The sequence below is a fragment of the Xiphophorus couchianus genome, chromosome 14 (assembly GCF_001444195.1).
Source record: "Xiphophorus couchianus chromosome 14, X_couchianus-1.0, whole genome shotgun sequence".
NCBI lineage: Eukaryota > Metazoa > Chordata > Actinopteri > Cyprinodontiformes > Poeciliidae > Xiphophorus > Xiphophorus couchianus.
The window spans coordinates 20048663-20061914 of NC_040241.1; the positions used below are offsets into that span (position 1 = coordinate 20048663).

A 13252-nucleotide genomic window follows, 5' to 3' on the forward strand; every position below is an offset into this window, starting at 1 on the left:
TTGTGGACATCCTGCTGGAAGCGGCTCTGTACTGTGATAAACCTCAGCAGCATCAGGTGTCTTCATCAGCTTTGGACGCTGTAAACACGTGCGTCTTCGCCGCCTCCGTGTCTCTGCAGACGTTATCCAGGAGCTAATGGCTTCACTCAGAGTTGGACTCCGCAGGATAGCGCTCATAATTTAGCCAGGCTCAAATTATCGGGATGGAATGAGGATGACGGGAAAAGGCCTCAGGGGGTGAAAGTGATCATGTAAGAGTCAGGAGGGAATTTTGGACTCGCAAGCTTCCAAGTTTCAGGATCCAAAAGCTACTTGATCTGTTTTCTATTGTGATCTGATTGCTGTTTTTATTTTTTGTGGCGATTATTCATCACGTCAGAGTGACTGAGGTCAATTGTGCGATACTTTAACTGCTCTAACTTTTCATTTTCTCAATGAAGCAATGGGATTTGGATGTTTTCCAGTGCAGGTAATGTCTGTATATGTTTCTGACTGTAGGGAATGCCTGTAGAGCACGCCACTTTACCGGTGAGTATTGGCGTGAGAAGTGCAGTGGCGTTTACCTTACTGACCTGCTTAACCCTGCAGTCTAGTTCAATAGCAGGCATGAGAGAGAAGAACGCAGCAATGCATGTTTGAATTTGATGTGGTTAAATGTTTTTCTCTGCTGCAGAAAGAAAAAAAATAACTGCTCACTTGCTCATGTTGTGTGTTTAAGTCAGTTTAATTAACTGCTTAACGCATTTGCTTCAATTCCATGTACACATGTATCAGTTTATTAGAAATAATTGAAAAATTAATTGAATTCCATAATTCAACAGACTTCTAACGCAGAGTGATGATATCTGAGCGTTTATTTCTGATTTTAAAAATAAAAAACAGTGGTCTGGAGTGAAAACTGGATATAAAACAGGAAAGTTCACACCACCAGTGGTCAATATTTCAGATATTCAAAACAAAAAACTAGTCAACAATTATCTGTCGAACAATTATATGATATGAAATGCGTTTATCACAATAGGTTTTCAGTCATTCTGATCATAACATGGCAATTTAATTTAAGAAAAACATTCATTTTTAGCAGTTTTTTTTATTTTTACTTTTGGGTTTTATTTGGCTTTAAGACGTAAACATCAAAATAAACTCTTAAAATTTAGCATACTTTGTGGAATTATTGACTTTTTGTAATAATTTCAACCTTTTCAATTGAGTGACTGAAAAATAAGCTTTTTAGTAATATTTTAATTCTAATTTCTGGATTAAATTAAGTCAGAAAAACTGAAATAAAACTATTCATGTGAAGACATTCCCACCCCTGGTGGTGAAGTGAAAATGCTTGCTCACGTTTTGTCTGCGTGTCTAGAGCAAATACACTGCTCAAAAAAATAAAGGAAACACTTAAACAGGTGTTTAACACTTAAAGTGTTCCCTTTATTTTTTTTGAGCAGTATATTTTACTGGATATTGCGTGACTTTAATGCAAAAATCATCTATGGCTTTGCAACATTTAATCCTTTTACTGTCATACTCATCGGTCAGTCTGCATTAGAGTCATAAAACACGTTACGCTCCTGTAGCTGTTAGTTTTCATCCAGATCGGGTCTAAAACTCCAGTATCATGCTGTCTCTTGACTTCTGGCTGTCCTGCCTGGCCTTGAGTTACGCACCATGTCGAATCCCATCTTGGAAGCTGGTCCTCTAGCCCGACCTGTTTCTGTTATTAAAAAGGCTGGAATGCAAGTCTGCTTCTCTAAGATGGGAAATTCACTTAAAGCTGAGTGACATTGGATTATATTATAATAAATTACACACGAGGTTCAGGTTGTTCTTTCTGATTTATCATTGGGATCTTTTTACTTCAAGGTTATTGATTTAATCTGGTGCAAATCAAACGTACAGAAAAGATTAAAGGAGAATAAAGTCTCCTTTTATTTGCTTTTAGTCTTTCAGATTAAACCAGATTGTTTCATCAGACTACACATTTTTACTGGCCTGATTTCTACTTGTTCTTGTAAATCTTTTGACACTGTTGCATAAAATTATCGATTAATGAGTTGATCTAAAATTGACTACAAATGATTAGGCGTCCATTTTCTTTCAAACCTGAGTTTTCTCTTGTATTAAAACGACTGTCTTTCCATAACATGAAACATTTTTCATATTGTGAATTTAAAAAAGAAGCATATTATCATATTTTAACAATTTTTGTGTCGATTGTATTGAATACAGACAAAATAAACAAAACAATATGGTTTTCTCACACTATTAAACTTGCAGACTTAAAAATAGGAACCTCTTAGGTTGCTGAATACAAAATAAAAGATGAAAAGAATAAAATGTGAGACAATACTACAGAGGTTCCTTAAACAGAGATGTTTTTGTATTAATTGTTTGCTTCCCTAGTAAACCCTGATTTCTCAGTATTTTCAGCGTTAATTTGCTTTCTGCATTTAGTTGGTTTATCTTTTCAAAGGCGATTCTGAAACTCGGTGTAGATTTAGGCGTTAAGGAAAGAAAATACTCCCATCAACGTTAAACTGCATACAGAGCTAAAGTGGGCTGTGAGTGTTTCCTGCTTATCTCCGCCTTAATGGGGGAAATTTCTAGAAAACTAAAAAAAGTACAACTTATTTTTCGTGGGTTTTACTGAAATATCTTGGAAACTGTAACAGCTGCCCAGTTAAAGTACTTCTGAATGTGCCACATTTAGCAGCAACACCCAAAATAACCAATTATAAAAGGATAAAAACATATTTAAAAAAAAAAAAATCTAATATTTTAAAGCATATAACTAAACAAATCAACATTAGGTTGAATTCAAATCAAGCATGATTCTGCATATGTTACATGTTTATTTTCATCAGGCATAAAGTCTTTAGGGGAATTTATAATTTTTACAACTTTCTGTTTTATCTGCATGATATTTATATTTATTTTGATATCCTACATGTAGAATAATGTGAAACTGCTTGACAAAAAAGCACAAAACAGCCAAGAACACGGCCCGAATGTTTACAGAAGAGTGTAAGTTTTATATTAAGCATGATAAACTCAGACATCAGTGCAGAAGACAACGGCCACCCAGAGTTAATGCAGTGACAGTAAATCATCCAAAACAAACTTGAGTTCATAAAGTGAAAATTTATATGATGTTTTGAGGAGATAGTTGGAAGAAATACTGCCTGAGACCTGAAGCTTTAAGACTTAGGAAACCGGCACCCTATGGAAAAACTTTTAAGCTCTCAGTCTTCCTGTAATTCACCGTAATCATGTGTTTATAAACATTTTAATTATTTATATTTATAAAACATGTTAATTAAAACACTAAAATTCTGGCAACATTTCAGATCAAGTGCATTATGATTTATGATATTTGAAATTGATCAGTCATTAACATAATGTGTTGGTTAATACTCAATCGCATCTTGTCGCAGTAAAACGTGCAGAGCGAGCGGTCTGTAGCTCAAATACCGACCTTCTGTCACTCTTCATTGCATGAGATTAAAAATGCTACAAAGACTCAAGTCAAGGTTTTTGGGCACAATCAAAAGTCAAGTATGAAGGCAATTATTTTTGTGACTAATTTAATTTTGAGACTCCAACTTGAAAGTCTACATCTTGAAAGACTTGAGTTGCTTTATAAAAAGAAAAACTGTAAGTCAGTTTGGTTGTTCACTCTTAATTGAGTTATTGTTCTATATTCGGCTTTTTTCTGCTGTAGGACTATTTATATGCTGAGCCTTTGTTTTGAAAGTCTACCTAGACAGACTGAAGTAGTGAAACTGCTAGTTTTAATAGAAGTGGTCATACCATGAGAATCTCACACCGACTCATGCTTAGTGACCAGCAGTAACCTGAGATACTCCACCAGTAAAATGTTGCTTTTCATCACTATGTTCAGGAAGAGTAACAATTGCCAGTTTTTATATATTAGTCAGCAATTTTAGATTAAACCTCGGTCTCGGTTTGGTTGAAGTGAACGCCAAAGCATATGTGAACGCTAAGTGAACAGGAGGAATTCTGGGTAAATACCACCAAAACAAAACTCGCTAATCTAGCTCTGGCAGCAAAAATGGCTGGTTATCTTTTACCAAAGACAAACCGTTAACATCTGACACCTTTCCATTTTTTCTTTACAATTTGTGCTCAGTCTCTTGTTTGAAAGTTTCCTTCAGTGGTTATTGGTGCTGTGCCACCACAGGAAACTGGGGAACAGCACCAACTGAAAATGTAACAAATGTTGCAGTTTTGGTCCCAAATCGAACCGGGTCTACTGGACTACCAGGTGTGAAAACACTCTTATCATGCCTAGTTTCCAGTGATGGCCTCAGATTGCTTTTCTTTTCTCTTCTTTCTCTCTTCTCCATTTATTTCTTTTCTCTTCCCTCCTTTCTTATTTCTCCTTTCCTTTCTTTCTTCCTTTTCTAACCTTATTTTCCACTCTCCTCTCTTCCTCTGCTCTCTAATAGTTGCCAGTCATTGTTTCTGAGGCAACACTGTTTGTGTCAGACAGACGTGTTTCTGTGTTTTTGGGTTTCTGCGCCTCGGCCCGTCCAAGTCCAGGTCCAGGCCGTGTAAACAGAATTAGCTCATTTCACGCTCCATCTCCCCCTGCGATAACTGACCTCTGGGACCGAGCGGAGTGTGTGTGGAGTGTGTGTTGGGAGTTCAGAGGCCACCGTCGGATTGGAGGATATCCGGCCGGTCGTACGTCTGTGCTTCCCAAACATATGTGCGGCGCACGTGTTCGCCGTGTGTTGGGTCTGAGGTGGAAGCTGCTTCTGGACTGAACCGAGTCCAGACACTTTCCCAGTGTCTCAGTTCATGAACAACACAATCAGAGTTATACAAGACGAAATGGATTTAAAGAATCTACAAGCTGGAATACTGTACAGTTTTTAAAAATGGTACATTCAGGTCCAAAGAAATGTGCAACTGAGTAGGGCTATTTAAAGAGGCATTATTTTGTAAAATGGACTTTTTCATTACGATGTTATTCCCTCATCAAAAACAGATTTTTTTGCTTAAAAGCAATTTTCTTACTTTCCTTTTATTAAAGGATCAGAGATTTATTTTGTCCAAAAACAAACCTCACATTCACAAAATCAAGAAGAGCTGAAGTCTCCTATGTGTTACATAAAGATTTTTCGTAAGAGCAAATGAATGCTAAAACATTTGTCTGCTGATGATCCAGTCCAGCTGAAAAAAATGACAAAGTGACCCAGTGTCTCTTCAGGTTGATGCACGGTTAAAACAGCTGATGCGTTCATCTGATTGGCTGTTTCTAGCATGATTAATGAAGGTAATTAAACACAGGCCATGAATGAGAGGCCTGACGTTTGTTATTAATCACCTGGATGCATGTTGCTTTGTGTCCGTTTGTGTAATCCAGACACATCAAAGTCTCATCAGGACTCATTTGTGTAATGAGCCTGTTCTGTACAAACACGCACTTCCCCTCTGCAATTCATGATGGCGGGAAGGTTAATTTTTTGCTCACGACGCAACATCTCATCAAATCTGTGTTAATGGATTAAAGGAAGAGGAAATGAAGTCTAATGAAAATCGTCTTTTAATGATTAAGAGAAAGTAAAACACGTTTCATTGCAGATTTCCTCCGCTTGACTCTTGACCTTCACTGGCGGTTTTAGATCCAACCCCCGTCCGTCCGTCCGTCCATCTTTGATCCGCTTGCTTCATCGGGCTGGAATGCAGACCTGGAGGTCGGGACGGAGGCCACAGCTAATCGCTGAGATTACACAAGCGTCTGTCTGCTCAGACACCAACACATGTTTTGGTTATTTTGAATTAATGTGTTGTCACGTTCTTCCTCATCCGCTGCTGTGGTTCTTGTTATGCTGCTTTGTCATCCTGACTGCACCTGAGCCCCTGGTTCATTAGGGGACACTGGTGGAGACTCTTTACATTTAGAAAAGCCATTTATTTGTTTTAATAAGCACCATTTTTGATTATTTAGGTGCATTAACATTCAGTTGTAGGTGAGATTTTGTCCATTTCAGACAGAAAACGACCAACTTATCGCAGGTTTGTGTTTGCAGCCAAGAGACGAACAAAAGATCAGCTTTAACAGCCAGTAACGTTCCTCCTCCCTTTGCCTCTCTGTGTGTTCCAGGGGAAAGTCGCCCAGACGGCCTGCATGTCGGCCTGCAAGCACATCTCCACCTCCCTGATGCAGCTGCTGCTCGACCCAGAGGTCCGGCAGATCTCCATCGGTGCTCTGCACCAGCTCAACGTCGACCTCAAGGAGTGTGAGAGTGAGTTCATCTTTTTTTTCCAGCTTTGTTGTTGCACAAGCAATGTTTTTCCTCAAATTTCTGGATATTTAATGTTGTTGCTGTAACCCGACAATACCAGGAGATTTTGTTTTATTATTATTCTTGAGTCATTTGAGCATATAAAAATTAATTTTTGGAAATAATTCTACTATCTAAGACCAAATGCACCCCTTGGACAAAATAAATACACAATTAGTAAAGCATCAGGCAAGAATTTAAGTTTAAGTCAACACACATCCAATTAAAGCTGTTGCCTTGGTTTTCTTAAACCAGGGGTTCTCAAAGTAGGGGTCTGTTTACTGAATTTATTAAGGTTTTATTTCAACATAAATATTTTTTTCTAAATATTTTTTCTATAGATATTTGTTGTATTTTTAGTCAAAATTTATTTTTGTAATTTGGAAAATGGACAAAACCAACATTAAAATGAATCTTAATCTGTTGAAATGTTGCTGTTTCCAGATGTATTGTGCATATATTTTAGCTCCCCTTTGCCTCCATTTTCCTTTTCTTTCCTCTTCTTTCTTCACAAACTACACCAACTAATTACCCACATCTATTCCTAAAGTTAAAAGAAATTTTATTAAATATTGTTTGTTTGCGTTTGAGAGCCCAGGGAGCGCTGTGGAACAACAAAATAAATGTTTAGAAGAGTTCATCATCTTCCTCCTCCTCCCGTCTCTCTGATTTGTGAGACTTTTAGGACCCAGACGGGTTTTTTGCAAATAAAGGATTTGGAGAGTTGAAAGAACGTGAGGCGTCGTTGGCTCGGTTTGTACATGATCAAGGTTCTTAGAGTCACAGAGCGGGTCACACTGCGCGTTTGTGACCTGATGTAAAGTGACATGCGTGCAGAGCTGCAGATTTGTTTTTCTGAAGCAAACTGGAGGAAGTTGGGCTGACGGTACAGTAGAGGGTCAAAACGAGAAGCAAAAATTAAAAAAAGAGCAAAAAAGCGAAAATATGGAGCGAAATGTTAAGATATTACCGCCGTTATTTAAAAAAGAAAAAGAAGAAAATTAAAGACCTAAAAGCTTTAAGGGCTTAAAAGAATGTCTGGTGTAGATTTGGATGAAAGAGTTTTGGACAAAGGAAAATGGGATTAAATGAGGGAGGTGTGACTTTAATGAAACATAAAGAAAGAGGGGTTGGAGAAAAAGCTAAATAGATGACTGAGAATGGAAATTAAATGTATGTTCACAAAGGGAAGGAAATGAGAAGTTCAAAAAAGGGATTAAAGATTAAATTAATGAGAGAATCTCCGGATTGTGGCGGGCGGGAAGAAATGGAGGCATGGCTGGAAGAAGAAGAACGGGAAAAAATAAAATAAATTTAACTGAATTTGAGAGAAAATATGACAAAAAAAGGGAAAAAAACACAGAAAAAAAATGTGGGTAAGCTGTTCTGTTTAACAGCCGTTATGTTGAACACCAATAAAATTATTCAACCTCTTAATTTTACCATACCAAAAACAATAAATAAAACAAAAATAAAAACTACACTACAGAAACCATACATACAATGGATAATGAAGTCTCTGTAAACAAAATTGTCTTTCAAAGAAAATGAATTATGAGAATAATCAAGATATTAAGCTTAAGCCAATAAATCAGTTAATTGCATAAATCAAGCTCAATAATTTCCATTTTCATAATGGCATTGGTCTCAATTTTCCCCTTTTTTGAAGAACAATCTTATTTACAGAAACTTCTGCATCCATTTTATTTGCTGTTTCTGTTGTTTTATTTATTTGTTTTAGATATTCAAATTGTCTTTCAGTGTTAAATGTTCCATTGATCTTTGAGAAAATATTCTTGCATTATTAGGGTTGGACAATAAACCAGTAACATATATGACAATAGAAACGTAATTAAAATCAAAACATAGAATGTTCAAAATTCAATATTTGGAATATTCACTGAACTCGGACCTGGAACTGCACAGCATTCTGGGAGTTGTAGGCAGAGGGAAGGCTTTAACTGCTCAACCTCTCAGGGCTTCTAGCTAAATAAGGTTGGTGGAATCAACTAACTCTCTCTCTTTGGTTGCCTAGCAACTCCCATATTCTGTGGTTACCTAGCAACGACCTGTTTAATAACTGGCGCATTAGCAGTTTAAAGTTCTGGCACTTTCCCTCATAAATGCTTTAAAAAAAAAAAGAAACGGAGTGGTGTGATAACTGGATAAAACAGGAAAGGTCACACCACCAGTTTGGACGTATTTCAGATAAATAAAACAAAACTAATCATAATAATGGATATCAACTGATATGAAATGCTTATGTCGTGATGCATTTTTCAGCCATATCGGTCATAACATGGCTGTAACATTAATCTGTTAAAAAAACCAACATTAATTTTAACTATATTTGATAAATATCAAAATAAAGACTTGAATTAGTTTTTGTATCATGTAAATATCCTGATACATTTTTTAGCCATATTGTCCAGTCCTACTCTTTGGCGTTACCGTGGCCCCGGCGGCCATTACAGACCCAAACTTTCCCCAGCTGATCGCAGACATGCTAACAAAGTGCTGCGTAAACAGAGCAAACACACTCAGGTGAAATCTGCCAGTGTTACTACCACCGTTTTGTTTACATCCACACACTTTCTCACACACTCGTTCTGTCTTTCAGCCAGCGACATGACTCTAGCACCCCCACCCCCACCCGTTTCCCCCTCTACCCCCCCAACGCTGTCATTCGTCTGCCAATCTGTCCCGATGCATAGCGAATCCGACCAGGTCTTTTATTATTCCCGTTTTTTCACCCTGTTTTTTTTTTTCTTTCTCTTCCTCCTCCTCCTCTCTTCCCTCTCTCCGGGGATGGACTGGTGGGGGGGTGGGTTTGTATTTTCCCACAGGTTTTGCCAGAGCCGGCCCGGTCGCAGGCTTCCAGGGTGACACGTTGCTTCTGGCCTTCAGTGACTTGAGACAAGTAGGTCTTTGTCTCCTGCGTGGTCCTCACTCCTTCGTTTCTTCTTCTTTTTGTTCTCCTTCTTCTTCTCCTCACTGTCTTTCTTCTGCCTCCTCTTCCTCATTGTTCCCTCCCTCTCTCCAAGTCTTCATCTTCTTTCTTCATCATGTTGTCTTCATGTTTCATTCATCCCTTAATGCATAAATCTGCCTTAATATTTCCTGATTATATAATTCTGTGTTGTTCCTTTCTACCATTTTCCTGATATCATTTGTTTTACTGTAAAAATGGCTGTTTAATAAGAAACGGATAAAAAGGTAAGAAAATTGCACACAATTTTTAGAGGTACAGTACCTCGTTATTCAGTTTATTACTAAAACAATTAATTGTGATTGAAATAATCTTCAACTAATTTAGAAGTTGATTATCTGTTTGATTTACAGACCCTTCAACTGGAATAGTTTTAGCTTCACCTGCTTCAAATGATGTATACAAAATTCCTTAATTAGCACATTTTTTTATCCAAATGTTAATTGAAAAAATAATCAACATATCACCCCTGCACTGTATTGAAAAGTCGAGCAGAAACTTCTGTTTTTCATGTTGTTGTAATAAATATTTTTTAGCTGCAGATGCATCCTTTGATAAAAATTATCAAGCTGTAAAAAGTAGTTGCATTTTAGGAGTAAAATGTTTATTTTGCTTTTTTTAAAAAAGGAAGGCAGAACTGAGCAGATTTAATTTTCATTATCTAAGAATTATTTTGTGCACAAAAATTACAGTTTATTCATGATGTGATAAGTAAGAGTGTTTAATCTTTAGAATGGTTTTGGTAATTTTTTTTTTATGTAATCAAATTTAATTTATTTGATTAGGTTAGTGCACATCAATCAGCATTACTACAATTCCTATCGGTGTAAATAGCCCAAAAGCTAAATTTCACCCTTTGTTCTAAGACAAATAAGCACAAAAACACAACACAGCACACACAGTTCAATTAAAAGAAGCAAAACAAAACATTTACACAAAAATGACTTGCCAAAAGACAGAAACAGTATAAAAACAAAATAAAAAGTAGATTAAATTATTGTTTGAGAACCAATTTAGTTTCTACTTTCCATAAAATTAAGGTTTGTTTTATGATAAGGAAGTCGAGTTTGTTTTGAACATTTCAGCAACAAGGCAGTTAAAAGTCATTTACGCCATTAACTTCATACAGTCGCCAGTTGTAAAAGAAGCAACAAACTTTAATTTTTGAGCAAGTGTAAGGACTGTAGAACTGGGGAGATGTTTGCTGTCTTCCTGGTTTTAGACAAAGACAAAAAGATGAAAATCTGTCCTCTGTAATGTGGTGAAGACATTTTATAACACCATGAACTTTAACTCCAGTGAATCAGATGACTTCCTGTGTTCTACCTCCGTTGTTTCCAGTTTTTCTTTGGGGTCTTGACGGCCTTAAGGCCAGATTTGCAGAAACTTCCCAATGCAGGAAGCGGCTCGGCTTGTGTCCCGTCGGTTTTGTTTGTTTCCTGGGAAAGAACTCGTCCGAAACCAGCCAGCGCCAGGCCAGAACTGGACAGCCCTCCGCTGTTGGGCGGAGGTTTTTGTTTGCGTCTCATTTTCATGTTAAATTTCAATTTTGTGAAGGAAGTGCATACGTGCATGAAGAGGTTTTTTGCGCCGTCGCCGCTGAATGTGTGAACCGGGGCGGAGAGTCCCGACTCGGAGCTTCCGAAATGTTTACTCCGTTTTTAAAAACCGGGAGCTGTCAGTGTGTGTGTGTGTGTGTGTGCTCGGCTTTGATGTGTGTGTTTGTTGTTGCCGAGTGTGTGAAAGTCGGAGGAGAGTGTCTTTTTTTTTTTTTTTTTTTTTTTTTTGTGACAGCGAATGACGGATGGGCCGGCAGGACGGAGCAGGGGACGATGAATGAGGTGACAGACAGAGACGGATAGCCCTTTATCCCTCCGTCACAATCCCTCTTTCTCTCTCCTTCTCTTCTCTTTCTCCGCCTGTCGGGATGATGCAGTGCCTCTTGTTCTCTCGCTTGGAGGAGGAGAAGGAAGGGGCAAAGATGGGGAGAAGAAGAAAAGGAAAAATTGCATTCATCTGGCATCGATGTTTACTTCAAACCCCCGCCTGCCGCTCTTTCCTCCAGCATCTTCCTTTTGCTGATCGGAGTTATTCAGCTCCTTGGCTCTTTTATTTCTTTCTCCTCCATTGTTTTTTTCCATGCCTATTCTTGTCATATCAAAAGATGCACATTCCTGCGACCCCCCAATTCGTGCTTTCACACCTAACCGCGGCGCACGCACATCTGCCGGAGCGCATCTTTGCGATACGAGCCGCTTTGTTCCGAGGAGGTTTTTCACGTTTGCGCGGCCAGGAGTCTCTGTGACGATGTGTTGATGTTGGTGAATGGTCGATAAATCAAGCTGACGGGCCCGTTTTGTTGGTCGCCCGGTTCCCGGTTTTTTTGGGAGGTTCTGGGGTCCTGGGACCGGGCCGAGGCTAAAAGGTTTTCCCTACAGCACTCAGACACCATACAGGTTAACTTTAGAGACAACCCAGAAATTCAAGTCTAAAGTCTTATTGTGGAGGTTTTAAAATGTTTTCAGTTGATTTAGAAATAATTTAACCTCTAGGTTAGGCCTCTCTCAGTTAATCACGATAAATTAAAATAAGCTCAATAATTTCCATTTGTATCATTTATCGTTTTTCTCTTTTCTCTCTTTCTACCAAAAACTGCATGATAAAAGTCTTAACTAAAGTCTGGTGTTTTGGTCTCAGCCATCTCCTTTTTTTGAAGGACGGTTTTGTTTATTTTATTCCTTGTTTCTGTTGTTTTGTTTATTTATTTTGGATATTTAAAATGTCTTACAGTTCCAGTGTTAAATGTTCATCAGAATTTAAAGTTAGTTCATTTTTTATTGCGTTCTGATATTATTATGCCGTTATTATTATCTTAACTGAAAATAGTCTCAAAAAAACATCATTATTTATCGCAATGACTTCTGGGACAATTTATCAGCCAGGTAAATTTGTCACACTACTCTAGATTAGGGGCTGACGATATGGACTTAATGCTTTATCACAATTTTTTGTGATACCATTGTTAAAAAAATTTATGACTGTGACTCCGTGGCACAGAAACACAAATACTGCTCTTCAGAAACATTCCCATTTGTAAAGAAGTGTGATTTATGTCACTAAACTGCACACAGGAACTGCATTTAATCATAATTTAAAGCTGATTGATGCTGTCATTGACGAAACAGTGGAGAAAAAGGTAAAACTAACAATCGCAACAATACGGACAGCGTAGGGAGTTTTAAACATCATTAATAGGAATTTATCATGACAACAATAAATCTGAATTCTTATCATAATAAGAAATTAGATTGGATTCAATGTCATTGCACAGCATTTTTAGCAGCACAACGAGATTAATGGAGCAGCTCTTACAAACAAGCAAGACCCGTGGCTCAATTAGCAGTTTGAACAGCTCATTTATGTATCAAAAATAATATGACCCCAAATCTTGATGCTCTTATAAAGAGATGGACCTGAGTTTAATCCCTAATTAGTACTTTTTAAAAGTAAAATTTACAGTGTACGCCGCAGGCGTACGGATATCAGAGAGGAAATCTTGCAAAATCAAACATGAGTTCAGAGTAAACAAACATGGCTGACAAAGAGGAAGCAATGGCTATAATTTGTGGACTATTTTTAACTGATAAAAACACAACTAAAAGACGTCTCTGACATCCACTGGACTTTCTGGTGTGTCCTGGCAGCAAGTTTATGTTCTGTATTTTGAATTACTCTCCATGTTTGCGTCACCCCGCTTTCTGATTGGCTACACGTCACACTTAACAGAATATCCCTGAATAGTCCTAATTTGAGTTTGAAGCTGTCACAGCATCCATCAAATTATTCTGAGTCCCGCGAGATTGTTGGGAAGGGGAAATTGGGACAAGAATCAGAATAAAACCTAATAGTCCAACAGACTCGGTTCGATTTTACCAAAGTGTAAACATTT

General features: G+C 37.7%; 1 protein-coding gene across 4 annotated transcripts in view; it reads left to right on the top strand.

Moving 5' to 3' along the window:
• The window catches only part of exoc6b (exocyst complex component 6B), an 88573-nt gene that overhangs the window by 49435 nt on the left and 25886 nt on the right, over positions 1-13252 (top strand). For 2 of the 4 annotated variants that reach the window (XM_028038243.1, XM_028038244.1), the window contains exons 19-21: positions 499-528; positions 6134-6275; positions 9161-9234. In XM_028038243.1, the coding sequence (XP_027894044.1) occupies positions 499-528; positions 6134-6275; positions 9161-9234 (246 nt within the window). The remainder of the gene's footprint in view (positions 1-498; positions 529-6133; positions 6276-9160; positions 9235-13252) is intronic. The other 2 variants (XM_028038245.1, XM_028038246.1) reach the window with 1 other exon arrangement.